At 41.5% G+C, this 18,212-nt stretch overlaps 2 protein-coding genes across 8 annotated transcripts in view; both read left to right on the top strand.

The window, feature by feature from the left end:
* ap2a1 (adaptor related protein complex 2 subunit alpha 1) overlaps positions 1-13,435 on the top strand; it is a 59,554-nt gene extending 46,119 nt beyond the window's left edge. For all 5 annotated transcript variants that reach the window (XM_026326105.1, XM_026326103.1, XM_026326104.1 and 2 more), the window contains 6 exons: positions 4,731-4,820; positions 4,933-5,056; positions 5,354-5,470; positions 6,109-6,178; positions 9,948-10,082; positions 11,288-13,435. In XM_026326105.1, coding sequence (XP_026181890.1) covers positions 4,731-4,820; positions 4,933-5,056; positions 5,354-5,470; positions 6,109-6,178; positions 9,948-10,082; positions 11,288-11,365 — 614 coding nt within the window. In that variant the 3' untranslated portion in view covers positions 11,366-13,435. The remainder of the gene's footprint in view (positions 1-4,730; positions 4,821-4,932; positions 5,057-5,353; positions 5,471-6,108; positions 6,179-9,947; positions 10,083-11,287) is intronic.
* Positions 13,436-13,619: 184 nt separating this feature from the next.
* LOC113141593 (probable dual specificity protein phosphatase DDB_G0281963) lies at positions 13,620-17,048 on the top strand. 3 transcript variants are annotated; one of them, XM_026326109.2, is made up of 5 exons: positions 13,620-14,211; positions 14,436-14,530; positions 15,092-15,251; positions 15,486-15,609; positions 15,927-17,048. In XM_026326109.2, the coding sequence occupies exons 2-5, from the start codon at positions 14,438-14,440 to the stop codon at positions 16,756-16,758; spliced, it is 1,209 nt and encodes a 402-aa protein (XP_026181894.1). In that variant the 5' UTR covers positions 13,620-14,211; positions 14,436-14,437; the 3' UTR covers positions 16,759-17,048. The 3 variants fall into 3 exon arrangements, with proteins under 3 accessions (XP_026181894.1, XP_026181893.1, XP_026181891.1); XM_026326108.2 differs by having other exon boundaries at positions 14,322-14,530; XM_026326106.2 differs by having other exon boundaries at positions 14,300-14,530.
* Positions 17,049-18,212: the final 1,164 nt, after the last annotated feature.

Below are 18,212 nucleotides of genomic sequence, written 5' to 3'. Positions count from 1 at the left end.
GCAAGCCCACACCAGCCCGCCACCTCTCCCCTCTGTCAACTCCAGAATACAAGAGTCCAATCCCTCGTAAGGAGTTGGGTTCCAGAGCCCAGGCTGTGCATGGAGGTGGGTGCGACTATCTCTAATCAGTATCGCTCAACCTCCTTCACAAGCTCAGGCTACTTCCCACTCAGCGAGGTGACATTCCATGTCCCTAGAGCCAGTTTCAGAGTCGGGATCGGGTCATCGAGGCCCCCGCCTTCGAATACTGCCCAATCCACATTTCACCAGCCCCTTATGGATACTCATGCGGGTGTGAGCCCACAGGAGTGCGGCCCCATGTCCTTGTTTTGTGCTTTGCCTGGCTGGGCCCCATGGGGGGATACCTGGCCGCCAGGTGCTCACCTTCTGCACCTGTCGACAAGTGTTTTGGCCCTCTCCTCCTGAGCACACAGATTTGAAGGGTGCCTTCTCCAGAATGCATGTTTCAGCTCTTTCCACAGATGTTCAATAGGATTTAGATCAGGGCTCATAGTAAGCCACTCTGAATAGTCCTGTGTTTTGTCCTTAGCCATTCTTGAGTGTTTTAGCTGTGTGTTTTGGGCCTTTATCCTGTTAGAGGACCCATGACCTGTGACTGATACCAAGTTTTCTGACACTGGGCAGCACATTTCGCTCCAGAATGCCTTGATAGTCTTGAGATTTCATTGTACCCTGCACAGATTCCAAACACCCTGTGCCAGATGCAGCAAAGTCCAGAACATAACCGAGCCTCCTCCATGTTTCACAGTAGGTACAGGGTAGGTTTTCTTTTCTTTGTATGCCTAATTTTTGTGTCTGTGAACATAGAGCTGATGTGACTTGCCAAAAAGCTCCAGTTTTGTCTCATCTATCCAAAGGACATTCTCCCAGAAGCTTTTGGAAAATTCCAGTGTCACGTTTTTGTGATTTGCTTTCAACAGTGGAATCCTCCTCTGTCGTCGACGATGACATCTGTATCTTTGTATCTGTATAAGTCTACTTTAGCCCAAACAGCGACGGATGGTGCAATCCGACATTGATGTAACTTGATCTTGGAATTCATCTCTAATCTCTTTGGAAGTTGTTCTGGGCTCTTACCATTCATATTATATGTCTCTTCAATTTGGCATCAATTTTCCTCTTGCGATCACGTCCAGGGAGGTTGGCTACAGTCGCCTGGATCTTAAACTTCTGAGTATGTGCAACTGTAGTCACAGGAACATCAAGCTGCTTGGAGATGGTCTTATAGCCTTTACCTTTAACATGCTTGTCTATGTATTTCTTTTTCTAATCTCCTGAGACAACTCTCTCCATAGCTTTCTGTGGTCCATGTTCAGTGTGGTACACACAATGATACCAAAGAGCACAGCGACTCTTTTTCATCATTTAAATAGGCTGACTGAATGATTACAAGTTTGAAAACACCTGTAATACTAATTCAGGGTGTCCGCGGATCTTAAAAAGTCTTAAATTCCATATTATAAAACTAAGGCCTTAATTAGCATTAAAATGTCTTAAATTCGCGTTTCAAAGGTCTTAAAATGAAATCTAACCGACCCCATAAAGAAGATTTTATTTTCATCTTGAAATCAATTTGAAAGCCTTTCGCGTATTTGTTGTTACGCAGAACGAAATAGGCGGAACCAACTAAAATACACGTTTGAGGGGAGTTTATTTAACACATGCTTTCCGGCAGCTGCGTGAACTGCGGGAAAGTTTCAGCATTAGTCTTTTGCCATGGGTAAATGTAAATTTAATGACAATTGGTTACAAAACCCTAATTTTGTGCCGTGGTTAAGTCCAGTTAGTGGCAACGTGTTCGAGGTCCGGTGCAGGCTGTGCAAAAAAATGTAAAACTCGGAACAATGGGTATGAAAGCTTTGGAGACCCACATGCGGTGTGAATAAGACAAAGCGGCTGCGGAAACCTGTCGGAAAACACCTGGCATTTTATTTTTGTTTTACTCAATAAATCAAACGGTGTGTAAACAGTTTATATCAATAAACAGTGTGTTATATGGTAATTGGTTGTATTGTGGGTTGTTTTATTTTATTTCTACAAAAGTGGTCTTAAATTTCATTCAGCGTGGTATTAAAAAGGTCTTAAAAAGTCTTAAATCTAGCTCTTAGAAACCTGCAGATACCCTGTAATTACAGGACACACTTTGAAATCATCTCAAACTTTGTGAAATAATTTGTTCAATGTAATGTATAATTTCTTTAATGTACACAATTGATAAAATTGAAACTACAAGACATCACAGTCAGTTCAGTTCTGAACTGTGTTTCTATACAAAAACAATGTGTATGTACTTAATATTCATGACATCACGGCATTGTGTTTTGATACTACATGATTTGCCCATGGATCAACATCGCTGTCGCCACTAATAGGAAGGTAGTGGTAAGCTATTTATTGCCAGAGCAGCATGGGAGATTATGAAGGAAGGATGGTAACTCACGTTAATAACTCACATCATATCTACCACATGTTTACAGGTGTAGAGCAAAAGGTCTGACTGTCGTTCTCTTAGCCATCTTACACACACCAACTGCACCAATGCCCAATTAAAGAGACGCTGTCTCACCTTCCTCTCCATGACTTGAACAGATGTCATGAAAACTGGCTGGGGTCTGAACTGAATTGAATTGAATTTTTGTTTATTGTTAAATGGCCACAATGGTCTGGTGATTTTTAAAGCATAAATGGCTGTGCTCTGGGAAGATTTGCTGACTGAGGGGCTTAGCATTTCCACCTGTTGTGATTATCAGCGTTGAGGTTCTGTGTGGACATCTCAGTTTAATTAATTGTACCCTCACTGGCTTTTCCTTCTGCCTTCCCATGCAAGATTGGTTTGGCATCTCCTTACCTTGCAGACTTTCTTAACACACGCCTACTAGATCTCCTAGATCATCTGATCAGCTGCTTCTGATTGTTCCTAGGTTTAGTTTAAAACTTAGGGGAGACCGGGCTTTTTCAGTAGTTGCACCTAGACTGTGGAATCTTTTACCCCTGTATGTTAATGCAGCTCCAACTATATTCACATTTAAAACTGAGAGGTGTCATTGAATCTTTTGTGTTTACCTTGAATTTATCTCTGTAATTGTTTTACATTGGTTTTTTTAAAAATTTATTTTACTTATTTGTACAGCATCTTGGGCAACAGTAGTTGTATTAGTGTGCGCTTTATAAGTGAAATAAAACAAAACAAGATGCAGGAAAAAAGAGGCAACTAAAAAAAGTGAACTGATAGCTCTGCTAGTTGTGTTGGTATATAGAAGACTTACATGGACAATGGCCTTGTGTCCTCCCTCCGTCATGTCTCCGCCAAGCAACCTCTTCGCTTTGCTTTCCTCCAGACAACAAGACATCCTTAATGATGGTGGAACAGAAACAATATATAGGTGTAATGCATTGAACAGAACAGTGGGTTCAGAGGATTGCGATGTACTCAACAGATGGGTGACAAATGTAATGAAAAACCTGAATACTTGACTAGGGCTGCGACGAACCCTTGAGGAAATTGAGGAATTCGATTACAACAATTCCTCAAAGCAAATTCTTTAGCCTGAGGATTTGTTTAATTACTAACACTTATGCGTTATGCAACCTGCTCTGCCTAGGGATCATTGTTCCACATGGACCGTAATCACTGTCACACAACGCATTTCAGTATCAGTAGTTGTTGCTATGGCAGAGAGGGAAACCATCCGTAAAAGGCAGAAAATGTCCAAAGTTTGGGATGATTTCAAATTTACAAAAGATGACAACACAGTGCATTGCTTGTATTGTAAAGTAGAACTGGCGTACCATAACAGCACTTCATCAGTGCTTCAACATCTGAAAAGAAAGAATCCAGACTGGCTCACCCAGTGAAGCCGACACAAGATTTCAAGGTAACCTGTCATTTCTGTCATGCATCTCACAATAGTATTATTGTTTAAAAATGCAAAAGTATGTTTTATCCGACTACTCGAGTAATCGCTGAAATATTCAGTAGAATACTCGACTCCAAAAATAATTAATAGCTGCAGCCCTATACTTGACCCTTGCAGAGAGATAACCTGGTGATTCTGTACTGTGGGCGGTATTTTACTGAGGCTTGGTTTGGGTCCACTTGTCCCCTTAGAGGATCACTGCATGTCAATACAAAGCTTGTTCTGAATGATCACCTTTATTGTATGATGAAACATTTTCTAGCCTAATGGGAATGGTCTCTTCCAGGGTAACAATACCCCCATCCATAGGGCACAAGGTGTTTCTGAAAGTGTAAAAGTGTTGTGAATCATATGCAATGCCCTTTGCAGTCATCGGATTGCAAGCAAACTGTACACCTATGACACGTTGGTTGGTATTGGCTGTCATGTTAATGTTCACCACCATCATCAAAATGCCAAATGAGGGAATATCTTTTGAGAATGGTATTCCATCCTGTAGTACAGAGTACAGAGGCTTGTAAAATCAATACCATTGTGCACTGAAGCCGTTAAGGTGGTTCAGCAGGTAGCTAAGACCATTTATCTTTTTTTTTTTTTCTTAAATTTGTCACCTGTCCTTGTATCATATATGCCCACACACACCACTGCACTATATTTAACCCGATTTTCCTGAGTTACTGCTATACAACAAAGAGCATACTGACTTTAGTAAAATGAGCTTAAACTGGTTTGCCTCAGTTTGTTGCCAAGTAGTTGTGATCTTGCATTTTAACAACTCTGTCTCTCTCTCAGGGAGAATGTACTTATTCTATGGAAACAAGACATCAGTGCAGTTTGCCAACTTCACCACCACAGTCAGCTGTCCTGGGGACCTACAATCCCATATCTTTTTTATGCACTTAAGTTACAGTATGTTTTGAGACGCATAATATGGTATTCAGCAATTTTAGAGCAGTCTCTTAGGATGTCTTGATGGTCCTTGACAACTGCCTACAGCTCAATGTTCAGACCAAACCAGTAGAACCACTGGTAGAGGGTGGAGCCCAGATCCAGCAGGTCCTCAACATTGAGTGTCTGACTGATTTCTCTGATGCACCTCTGCTCAACATCAAGTTCAGGTAAGCTTATACCAACAAACCCAAGCTTTTTTTTTTTTTTTTTTTTTTACCAGTGACCAACTAGTGATTGAGGAACTGTAAGAATTGGTTTTATAAACTTACTTGAAAAACTCAGCTATTCATGTGCAATAACTCATTTGAAAGCCAACCAGTGTACTAAAATACAGTAGGTAATTGGTCTGCAGTTACCACTGGAGTAAGGGAATGAGAAGTTGGTCCTGTTTAATTGGAACTACACAAGAACATGTAGTCAGATTTGTAGAACTTCAGTTTCCCTGTGTGTGTGATTATGTTCAGATATGGAGGAGCTCTGCAGAACCTCACCCTCAAGCTGCCTGTCACCATCAACAAGTTCTTCCAGCCCACAGAGATGTCCTCACATGACTTCTTCCAACGTTGGAAACAGCTTAGCCAGTGAGTGTGTTTTGTTATTTTTTGTTATTGAGTGTATACAAATAAAACTAGACCCTTTACAGATTCGAATGATGATCTGTAGGATCAAAACTGACAGAGTAATTTAAGTTCGTTTCGGCGTTATCAGGAGAAGATGCCACAAAACGTGGTGGCATGTTCGTCGGCCCCTGAGGATTAATATTAAAGCTGACAACAACCAATCTGTGACAGCCTTTTTTCTCTCTGTATAGCAGAGAAGTCTCCTTAAAAGAGAAACATCTCTGCTCTCAGTACCTCCATGGCTCCTAATTGAATGTTTGTGGTTTGGTTTAATTTCATTGAACTTTTTATTTGAGATTTCACATTTAAATTTTAAGTTTCTGTTTACTGACACATTTCACCTGTAGCATAGTTTTAAATTACTGCTGATGCAGCTTCACACTAAAAGCTTCCCACAGGATATAGAAAATGCAGGGTGTAAGTGGAGCTTCATTAGCTCTGCATGATTAATCGACCAGGTATGGACACATTCAGTGTGGTCAGTGGGATCAGTTATAAATATCACAGGGAAGAAAAAACCAGGTAAGGCCACAATGAACTTTCTAAAAGAAAGAACTGTCAGCTGGCAAAGCTAAAGTTCTTTTGCGACCTCTCCTCAGGCCTCAGCAAGAAGCACAGAAGATCTTCAAGGCCAACCACGGCATGGACACTGAAGTACTTAAGGCTAAGGTACATCCTAACTGCTCCGTCTTACAATACTATGTTTTTTTTTTTAGGTTAACATATAAGGTATTTGATCTCTATTGTATAACTAAAAACCAATTCGCTCTTTGCACATAACACCATGGTGTCATATCCGTTGTGAGTAATACGGCTTACCTTTTTCCGGTTTTGCATAATATACTAGAGACATACTAAATAGTGGAGAATGAGCCTTAAAAAAACTAGAGTTTTTTTCCTCAAGCAAGAAAGACAATACCATGAACATTGTTGTGTTCCGATGTGCACGTCGTCGTCCAAATTTAACGGCGTTTTAAGCTTCCACGGATTTCCCCGCGATGTTCAACTCAGAAAGCGGTGGCTGGTAAATATTCGTCTGATGTAACTCTATGCAGTGTGTTAGAAGTTTAGGCTGCTGATAGGAGATTACGCTTCCTCTCTGTACAAGTCCAAATTCAGAGTCCACAAGTGGCTTGTCCATACTCATCCCCATGGTTGTCACAAGGGGCATATCTAGTGGATCTAAGCCGCTGTACACCTCAGCCACACGAAGAAGGGCCGGTCATTCCTCTGTAAAGGGTACTCCTTTAATTAACACATATACAGATGTATTTAACTTGACATTACAATGGAGGCAGCACATCATGAAAGTAATTAAGTTATTATTTACCGTAATCCTCCTCTGCCAATCCGAACCTGCACAGGCTTAACAACGTGCATCTCACTAACTGGACCTGGTTTTATTCCCTGTGAAATTGTGATAAAATACATGTTGCTAGAGCGTCTTAGCTATGAAAAGGTTGTATGTGTAAGGTTTAGGTGTGGCAGGTTCTAGGTGAAGTTTGGGGAAAACCTGTCTGAAAATACTATACTGATATTTTGGAGTATTTCTAAACAGAGGTCTTAGTTTGCAGTTGCAGGTAAAACATACTAACATACAAACATGCTATTGCATAGCAATACATCTATATGAACAATCCTGTATGAACCATGCATTGCTGTGATACTTACTGCTGTCCGGGGTTTGTGCCATTGTTGCTCGGATTCAGTACAGCTGTGAACAGGGGAAACCACTGGCACACCTAGCTGGGAGAAGTGAGCCGTCTGGAAGTTGTCCCTGCCACACATGAGCATCTGCACTGCACCATAATTACAGGAACTGTGTCCCTGAGGACCATATGTTGATCATAATCGGTCATTATTATGGTCATGTTGGACTTGTGAGTTGTTGGCATGAATGTATTCATCTTAACACATAATTTGATGTCTTCAAATGGAATCGTGAGAAGTGGTGTACACCAAGGAAGGAATAAATTTGATATTTGGCATCCAAAGTAAATACTGCAAAAGGGGGGTTATCATGTGAACACTGTAACAAATGCAAAACAGTAACAAAGGCCAGAGGGAACATGGCCTACAGAGCCTCTAAGTGGCCATGGGGAAAAAATAAATGAAAGCTTGAACGGCTTTTGGAAAACTTGAGCATATGCAAAGTGATAACAAAGGCCAAATGTAGGAGCAATAACCTAACTGTACTGTACTGCTGCTGGTGGCTCACATCACTGTCACGTGACAGTTGCACTGTGGCACTTATCAACTGTCCTGTGCCACCTGCCTACTGTCCTGTGCACTATCCTGCACCACTGTCCTGTGACACTTGCCAACTCTCACATGGCACTCACCCAGTGTATAATGTGATGTACCTACAGTAAATATTTTGTTGCTGGTGGCTCAAGCCACTCACTCGCTGTTCTGTGCACTGTCCCATGCCACTGGTATAACTGTCTCGGGCACTGTCCCGCGCTACTGCCTCGTGCCACTCACCCATTTGATGTGCTTACTGTCCCTTGTCATTTGCCAGTGTCCCGTGGGTTAGGTTAGGACAGTAGGTAGGTGGCACAAGCCACCAGCAACAATAAAGTAAAGTTTTTGCTCTTACTACTGTTAAACACAACAAAAATAGAGTGAACACAGTCTGAACTCGAACCTTTAGGAACTGATGAACTCGGAACTCTGACACAAATTACCAGTGCAGCCCTACATTCACACTATGAGCACATTCGGTCACAGACCAGAATTGTTTATTAGTGAACCTTTTGCTAACGTAAGTCACAAAGTTTGAAAGAATATAGACTTACCTTTATAGCCGTGGATGTATGAGGAGGCATACATCTTAAAGCCCTTCTCTAATTTGCTGCTTGGTGCTTTGGAGAAGGACTTACAAATGTGATGTACGTCAGTTATTGTTAGTTTGGGCAAGTCCTGCAAACATCTCGTGTAGAACAGCGCCATGTTTCCAAAACCGGAAAAGACCAAGCCGCATTTCCGGCGCGGCAGTATATTATGTGCAAAGAGCCTATAGGATGGATAGATAATGTTAAAAATCCAGTGCCCAAAGCACCATACGTTGCTTGCCAACCGCTATATAAATAATAATAATAAATTGTTCAACTGGGAAAAACAAACATGGAGCATCAGCAGAGTGTGTGGCTAGTTTGTTTGGTTTTGTTTCTCTGGCTAATGTACCAGTGTTTGCCAAACGAACAAGCAGAAAAGAAAAGAAAACCTTTCTTCTAGTTCTTCTATTTCTTCTTCTTCTTTTGATTGATTGACGGTTGCCCCCTCTGTTTGAGTGTGAACCTCAGTTATTATTATTGTGTTGTCCCGGTTGCTATGTCGAAAACGTTCGCACGGCAAACAAACCGCTACAGAGCTCGAATGGAAGTGAGCCGAGACCAGCCGAGTCTTGGCAGTCTTATCCTGCTTGTTTTATTCCACATCTGAGCACGGATGCTGTGTTCACGTATGCTCAAACAAATCAGTCTTTGGGGTTAAACGTGCCCTGTTGCGGAACAACTGCTTAGGTGTGAATACACCCTAAGGTAAAATGGCTCCAAATGGTAAAGAATTTCCCAAACAAGTAAAAAAAAAAAAAAAAAAACTAGATTGGGAAACTTCATAAAGCCAAGAGAGGGCACAGGAAAATCATCAGTTTTCTCAACATAAGCTGAAAAACAGTTCCAATAGTGTTTAGAGGTATAGGAAGAACATAATAGAGAGTCCAGTGATGATACATATAAAATGATGCAGCAAGGTCCTTCATCCCCACTGCCATCAGGCTCAACAGCAGATGACAACTGATGACAGACTACTCTCACTACTGACTGACTAATTAACTACAAAACGATCTGAATTTGAAGCATATCGTGTCTGCGCCCTAACATGAGCCACCTCAGGACAGTAGCACACAAAACGTAGCATTTTCACAATTTTACCTGTTGTCGGTAAAGCATATAACATGAGTGATCAGGCCACGTGCACTGTATTTTTAAGGTATCATGGTTCATGAGCTGCTTTTATATTTGTGTTTTATTTATGTTTTGTTCCTGTGTGTAATTATTACACATGGATTTAATGTCACATCAATTCACAGTGGATGGCTGACCACACCCCCCTCACCTCAGCAGCTTTTACTCTCATCAAAACTGTTTGTTTAATTAGCTTTGGCATCTCTCTAAGGGTCAGTTGAATTTAAATTCACTAATGCAGTTATTTTCAGAAACTTATAGATTCTATGTTATTTTATTTATTGAAGTCTTTGTAACCTTTGAAAACATGACACTGAGACCAAATAGTCTTACCATTTATGCTTTGAAATTGCTGGTACCAACACCTTTATCCACATTTCCCTGGTACACACAGGATTACTCCTTTGCTATTTGATTATGTCTGATTTCTTGTTATTGTCATCTTTGTTCTGTGATGTGTTTGTGTATAGCTTCTGGGACTAGGAACGGCCCTGCTGGACAACGTCGATCCAAACCCAGAGAACTATGTGTGTGCTGGAGTGATCCAGACCAAGAGTCAGCAGGTTGGCTGTCTGCTAAGACTGGAGCCAAATGCCCAGGCACAGGTAGCACACACAGCTCACTCAAAAGTCACTGCTAAATGTTTGGAAAAGATTAGTCATTCTGGCTCAGAATACAACCGGTCATTAAATGCTGAAGATGAATAAATTTGAAAGCCTCATGTGCAGCAAATACAAGAGCTTGTTTTTGCCGAATTCCAAACTAAATGTACTTTTTAGTCAGACATCTGTCCAGTAACTAGAAACGTGTGTTTTCTGTGTAGTTACCACATATTTAGATGAAAAATGTTCTTTCTACCTCACTTGTTTATTACTACCATGTATTGCTTAGTATGACCTGAGGATGAAGAAATTAATGTAATAGCGCCATTATTATCCAATTCAATTCAATGTTATTATTACAATCATCTCAAGGCACTTTACAAAAAAACAGAAACAAAACCCAACAAATCCTTTAGATGCAAGTACTTAGTGACAGTTGAGAGGAAAATCTCCCTTTAGTGGAAGTAACCTTCAGGTTTTAACACTTATTCTGAGTCAAAGGAATGGTGTTGCCTCCAGTTAGCAGGGATTTATGAATTACAGTTTGTTTTTAGCTATTACTCTATATTTTTAACCAAATATTTTAACCAGTTACCTCTCCTTTTATACTCAATTCACACCTTCATAAAACTCTCAATAAGACACTGTACTTTAAATGCAAAATATGAATTTAGTAACTTAAATTTTCAAATGCAGAAAAAAATTTATACACAACTCCTCTGCACTCTTGCATAATTTAATTTTAATCCATAAAATTTAATTATGCAAAAACTATTACAAATGGGGCTCAATATTGTCTTAAAACACCAGAGTAAGGCTTCACATTATATTTATTCCCAACAAGAATATGATTCTGTACTAGATTTATTTCCAGCATCTTGGACCTCAGTGCAGAACACTAGTCGGTATTTGTGCATTATTATCATTGAGCAAAGTATATTTCTGTTTCAGGCACACAAAAATGCACTTTCTTTGACAGCTTTATTGTTTTTACATCATGTTTGACATTTATAATTGAGTATATGGTTTAATAAACTCAGATAAAAAAAAAAACTTCTTAGGTTTTCAGGGCTTCACGCTTACCCCTCATGAATCTGAATAATTGCACATCTGTGTGTGTGTGTGTGTGTGTGTGTGTGTGTGTGTGTGCGTGCGTGCGTGCGTGCGTGCGTGTGCGTGCACACTTTTGTGCATACATGTGTACACAGATGTACCGCCTGACATTGCGCTGCAGCAAGGACTCTGTGTCTAGGCGCCTCTGTGAGCTGCTGGCCCAACAGTTTTAGGATCCAAACCTGAACCATCACCAGTACTCCCACCATCCCCACCAGCGTGCCCTCCTGCCGCACCTCTCCTCCATCCTCCAGTAAAGGATCTTTGAGTAAAAAAAAAAAAAAAAAAAAAATGGTGTAACCTACATAAGGGAAAAGGAAGGCAGCTGCTGCTAGCAGCGGCAATATTATTGTCATTATTCTTGCCCCAGAATCTGATTCCAGTTCAACTTCTACTTGTTTATTAACATGATGCTACATTCTTCTTTTTGTGGGTGTTTACCTGTGTAGCCGGTGTGCATGTGTGTGCGTGTTGTGCTCCAGTCTCATTCTGCTCCATCTTGACTGCTCTGTAGTATTGGGGGGTGTGTGTGTGTGTGTGTGTGTATGTATGTATGTATGTATGTATGTGTCACAGAGATTTCGTTTGAATTGGTAAAACATTCCTTGATGATGATTGGGAGAAGCTGTTCATTGCACGCCCACACATGCACACTGTTATAAGGTCTATGATTGCTTATGGTTGTGGTTGGACTTGAAGGGAGACTTGAAGGTCCTTCACTCTGATCTTGGTCGCTACTGCCCACGTGCACTTAAGTTGTTGGGATCCTCTTTGAGAGTGTCCAGCATGAGTGCCCTTACTTTTCCTCTGAATGACCTACTTCCTATCCAGAAACATCTTTAATGAGTATCCCTTCATTTCAATGAACTATTCTATTTGTTTGTTATTGATGTAAATATGAGCCAGTGAGTTTCTTTATAGCTTTAGGAGATGTTCCCATGATGCTTGTTAGAAGGCCTGTGATTATCTAACTCATGCTGCCCAGGGAGAAGGATGGGACAGAATTGGGACACAATGTGAGTGACAGAAAAAAGACCTGCAGTGTTTAAACCACCTGTACACCAGATCTGAGCTTGCCTCAAAGGCTGCCAGGGAGGTAGTTCCAATAGCTTGCCACTGGAAAGCTTAGGATGCATCTGTGAGGTACTCTAATTGGAATATACACAACATATACGCATCATCACTAACATCTTCTCTCTTGTAAAACTGGAACATTCTTTTTTAAAACATGTCTGATAAAACATAAATCTCAACTTTGTGCAGCTTGTCCAAGCAAGTCATTTAAGGCCATTATTTCCTTGAGGACAAACCACACAAAGGTGAGATATGTAAGCAGCATTCCCTTGTTTTGTAAGAGACAACTTCAGAGATTATCGGAGGTTATACGACAAATGTATATCCAGTTAAGTTCGAAGTCTCTGTTAAAAAGCAGTACACAATTGCCTAGTAAATCTTTTGAATGAGAACGCTCTAGCATTCTGGATAAGACAGACCCAAATAGGAATGACTACATCTTAGTGCCTCCATGGCTTCCGAGGATGCTGCATCTGGCTTGGGTTGCTGCATCAATAATTATTTCAGGTCTGAAATAGAAGGTCTTTTCTTTGTGATGAATTGCACTGCCATAGCTATGAATAAAACCAATGCACCATAATCAACTAAAGGACAAAACCCTTTTGTGGTTATTTAGTGACGCTCTGTACAAATGCTGCTACAGTAGCTAAATCCAGCACCTATATATGCATGAGCTAGTTCCATCCCAGGCTAGACAGGGATCGCTTAAATTCATGTTCCTGCTTCTCCATGAATTCTGAGATGTTCTGCAATCTCAGAAGGTTCAGAGTATACAGCTCTTTAACACTTCCTATCAATGAGTACTGATGTGGGAGAGGACAGGATGTAAGACACTCAGATGTCTGTGACAACTACAGAGGACTTGGTTTATGTGTTTGAATGGAAGCATGACTAAGTAAAAAAAAAAAAGCCTAAAGACATTTCTAATACATGGTCACATTACATTATGTGGCTGCTTAGCAATCACAGGACATTGAACTTTATTGTGGAAAGTAGTCACTGTCATTCTGTGAGTGTGTGTATTTGAGTTTGTGTGCGTGTCTGTGCAGTATCCACTAGCTAATGCAGCCTCATGTATCGGTGTTAAGTACCTGTCCAATACCTGTGTTAGTTCAAAATTACTCTGTAATTAAAAAATGTGAAAGTAAAAATATGTCATATACCTTAAAGGACGCCTCGTGTCGTTCATCAATTCAGATTTTATACGTGAAATGTCTTGGAATGCAAAGGGTGTTGAAACTTTGTAGATGTAATGCGATTGTATAAAATGTAAGAAGGATTAGAAGACAAAAAAAGCACTGGATCGATACGATCATATGCACCAAGCAGATTTTCCATGAAGTGGCTTAGGCTGGCTACAGACTAGACAATTTTATACCCAATTTTGCCGCCTCCAGTGATCGTGGCGGTGTGGTCGGATTCAAGACTTATTTGTCTAATCAATCCTCAAGTGTCTGGTTGTCAACACGATTATTTTATTGCTCCTGATCCGGTCGGAGCCTCGAACGTAAATATCAGAATTCCTGGTCGAAGAGGAACGTCTACAATAGCCAATAAGAGCCACGCGTTCCGGAAAACGTCACCAACCCGATGGTGCGTACTTTTACGCCTCACAAACATGGTAGCAAAACAAAACAAAACCAACACTAAAAGGATAAAGAAGACATGCTTGTTGAATAGTGCTAGCACCGTCCTAAAGCCTGCTTCTACTCCATCATTGCTGCTGAGGGGCGGGGATATGTCTGCGTGGGTGGAAATCCGACACGTCGCCTATTGGCTGGAGATGACATCATCCAGTCAGTATCTATTGTTGGACAGAGGATGAGCTCATCGTTTAGCAGCCACTCTGACTGAGCACAGGGCAGAAGACACAACTGCAGCAGGCGACAGAAGGAGACTGTAAACCCGCGCTGGGTTCCAACGACAACAGGGACACTAACTTACGGTGGGTAACCGTGCAGCATCACCAGTTTGTGTTAGGAAAAACAAAACAGGCAAACAGCATGTTTTCATATTTGTTGGTTGTTCTTCAGAAATCTGTCCGCCAATTGTTAGGAAAGTTGCAAGAAAGTAAAGATCCTGACGTTGCTGCGTCCTGGTAGAGCATGGAGACAGCCTAGTCTTATGTCATCAAGGTTCGGGGAAAAGAATACCTCTGCGTATTTGCAGATATGGTCTGGTCCCGGGAAGTAGAGGCGGAGCGGCCTCCGTTGTCCGTCATCCTGCCGAGGCTCTACCTGGGAGCAGAGAGCGACGTGACGCAGGTAAGACTGGGTGGTGCTAGTGGTTCCTAAATAAATTACTTTGGGTTACTATTACTCTGTTTTAATTAAACCATCAACAGTCCAAATTTTACATAGCCTAAGTAAAATCATTTTGCATGAAAATCTTATTTTAGGCCTATTAAAAATGACAACAATGCATTCATGTGTAAGGAGCATTTCCTGTTTTATTTGCTTGAGGTGGAACTAGTTATAAACTACATGTGCAGCTTAATCTACTTTGTAGACACTGCTTACCTGTTGTGTAGCATGTGGACACACGTGGACCTGGTTGTTGGTATCCTTCCATTAAATAAAAAAACCCACAATGGTCACTGAAATAACTTGAAGCTGACAAAAGTAATAAATAAAAATGTACTGAAAACGAACCAATGAAAATCAGACACTGCTTTTGAATGTGGTTCAACAGAAGCATTTAAAAAAAACAAAAAAAAATGAAACTGGCCTGGGCAAAAATGATGGTACTCTTAATATTTTGTTGCACAACCTTTTGAGGCAATCACTGCAATCAAGCGATAAATTGCCCTCTGTGTGTTTGTGTAGGACCAGCTGGCCTCTCTAGGTATCCAGTATGTGCTTAGTGTGAGCCGCTGCAGCCCCCAGCCCTCCTTTTTGCCCTGCTCCAGGTATCTTCGCATCCCCATTGACGATTCCCTGCGGGAGGACCTGCTGCCCTGGATCCCACAGGCTCTGCACTTCATCGGTAAGGACTTTCCGTCACCATTCTACTGCATCACTGAGAGTCACCAACATAACAAGCCATTTTACAAGCTTATTACCACCAATGTCAAATGGAAAGAACAGTATAGTTTTCCCACAAAATTTGTAAAAATGCCCAAATATTGTTCATATAGATGCCAATAGTTAATAATAGTTTACTGCTGCTTGTCTCACAATGTGCAGTGTGGCTAACTTTCAGTGTGTGCTGTGTGTTCAGATACAGCCATGTCCTCTGGTGCCTCGGTGTTGGTTCACTGTGCGGCCGGAATTTCCCGCTCTCCTGCTCTAGCTGTAGCCTACATCATGTACAGTCTGGGGATGGACTTGGACCATGCCTACAGGTATGGTTGGTCAAAGCTGGGGCCGAAATTGTGTTTTCCCTGATAATTGAGTTGTAGGCAAAGACAAATATAAGACACAAATATAACAGATGAAAGATAAATAAAATAAAATATTAGTCTAACCATGTACATATAAACACTCATATAGTGTATCTGCTGTAGTTTTCATGTTTATGTTGTTATTGGGCATTAATTATAAGGAAGACAAGAAAGCCAGATCACTGTCCTCATATTGTTGATTGCACCATACTGTAGATCAGTGTCAGCTCTAGAACACAAATAGCCCTACTAACCTACATCCTGTGTGTTTTGTGAAGATTTGTGAAAGAGCGTCGGCCTTCCATTTCCCCAAACTTCAACTTCCTGGGTCAGCTGCAGCACTTCCAGGGTACTCTAAGCCAGAAGGCCTCTCATGGCAACCTCCTCATCCAACAGTCCAACAGTCACCTTCCATCCATCAATGGCAGTGCTAACCAGTTTCACACCAGTCACAAGACCAATCATCAGTGTGACACTTCCAACAGTGATTCAGTAGACATCAAGCAGGACTACAGTGAGAATTTTTACAAAACACAGCAGAGACACTCACATTCAGATGGAAATGGAAACCAGCAGCTTTCCCTGTCAGGGAAACTTCAGACTTTTCATTTGACTCTCAATGAAAACCAGCAGAATATGCAGATTGCATGTAAGGTTCATGCTCCAAACCCTTATGAGCCAGTCATATCAGTACCAAAGGCTACACAACTACAGCTCTCATCAGACTCTGCTTCTCTGCTAGAGAAACGCAAAAGCCTCACCCTCTCTTTGACCCCTTTGGGGATCTGTCCACCCTCCACAGCAAGCAGCAGCTGGCAAGAAAGTGGCACCAGCACACCAGAAAATGTGCACATTAAGGAGATAGGCAGAACACCTGAGGCAAAGACACAAAGAGACACTGGTTCCTACAGGCAGGACAGAGACACCCACAGAGAGTGGAGTCCACCCCACAGCAAGTGCAGCATGGCCCAGGTGAAAGAACAGGGCCTGCTGTCACTGTTCAGCTTCACACTCAACAGGCTGCTGGGCTGGGGGGAGAGGGTGCTTCTGGGAGGGTTCTTTGTCCAGCCTGTAAGGACAGGACACCCTGCAGTGCCATACAGATGCTGAGGATGCAGCGTGTGAGGTGCATGAAAGAGCCAAACTATACACATACTATAAACTATATACATGTGATGTGCACATGCACAGAAGGTCCAAAAGACCTTTGGTCTTCTATTTATTTATTGCAGAGCTGAATCTAGGAACAGTACTTGACAGTAAACCTCCTCACAGCTGTGTTATGTTTATTACACATTAACACTGGTCAGCTTAGTTTGTCATTTGAAAGATGTGGCTGTTTCAAAAGATACAATGACTAGAAAAGCATTTACTGCTTATTAAAAATTATATTTCAACTATGCCTTATCAAATTTTTCAATTTACTGCAATTTTTTTCTGTATAGCACCAAATCATCCACCCATCCATGATCTATACTCACTTATTCCTTTTTAGGGTCACAGGGATCTGCTGGAGCCTATCCCAGCTCTCTTTGGGTGAAAGGCAGGGGTACACCCTGTACAGGTCACCAGTCCATCACAGGGCCACATAGAGACAAACAACCTCACACACTCACACTCACTCCTATGGGCAATTTAGAGTCACCAATCAACCTAACATACATGTTTTTGGACTGTGGGAGGAAACCAGAGTACCTGGAGAAAACCCACACAAGCACAGGGAGAACATGCAAACTCCACACAGAAAGGCCGGGACCTTCTTGCTGTGAGGCAACAGTGCTAACCACTAATCCACTGTGGTGCACAGCACCAGATCATCAATAAAAATATTTGCTCAAGGGATAAGGGATTTGGGGTTTTTTTATTTTGCAAAATATACCAAATAAAAAACCCAACAAATCCCTTATGAGCAAGCACTTGGCGACAGTGGAGAGGAAAAACTCCCTTTAACGGAAGAAAAAACCTCCAGCAGAACCAGGCTCAGTTTGGGCGGCCATCTGCCTCGACCGGTTGGGGTGAGTGGATAGAGGAGAGAGAAAAGAACAGCAACAATAAACAACAAATAGACACTGCAGGTTGGTGGGGCCAGTAACTGCACATCAGCAATATACAGCTCCAGGACCAGGGACACCTGCAGAAGGTACAGAGAGAGAGAGAGGGAGAGGGAGAGAGCACAAACTAGGGGAGAGAGAGAGCACAAGGTTAGTGACATTCAATGGCATATAAATCTGGGAGGAGATGAGAGGCCTGCACTCTGAGAGTGAAGTGGTCTATTGGGATAATATGGTACTAAGAGATCTTTAAGGTATGAAGGAGCTTGATCATGAAGAGGAGAAGGATTTTAAATTCTACTCTGGATTTTACAGGGAGCCAATGAAGAGAATAAATATGACTATTGTTTGTTTTTTTTAGTGTGAGGCTTCTCAACACTGGTATCTGGTTTTTAGGTCAAAATACTCCATAATTCAGTGACTCCATAACCTGTTATAATCAACATGTCATCAACAAGTGTTTTTCTGGAAAGGCAGAACACTAGTGTCAGACAGCCTTATGTGAAGTTGCAT

The sequence above is a fragment of the Mastacembelus armatus genome, chromosome 8, assembly GCF_900324485.2.
Source record: "Mastacembelus armatus chromosome 8, fMasArm1.2, whole genome shotgun sequence".
In the NCBI taxonomy this organism is placed as follows: domain Eukaryota; kingdom Metazoa; phylum Chordata; class Actinopteri; order Synbranchiformes; family Mastacembelidae; genus Mastacembelus; species Mastacembelus armatus.
Note: the sequence above shows the minus strand (reverse complement) of the source record. Positions and strands in the feature narration are given on the sequence as shown.

Excerpts from the sequence above, each read along its gene's own strand:
- LOC113141593 (XM_026326109.2), top strand. The coding sequence starts at position 14,438 with ATGGTCTGGTCCCGGGAAGTAGAGGCGGAGCGGCCTCCGTTGTCCGTC. Across the intron at positions 15,252-15,485 it reads ACAGGCTCTGCACTTCATCG|ATACAGCCATGTCCTCTGGT; the intron begins GTAAGGACTTTC and ends CTGTGTGTTCAG. Across the intron at positions 15,610-15,926 it reads GACTTGGACCATGCCTACAG|ATTTGTGAAAGAGCGTCGGC; the intron begins GTATGGTTGGTC and ends TGTTTTGTGAAG.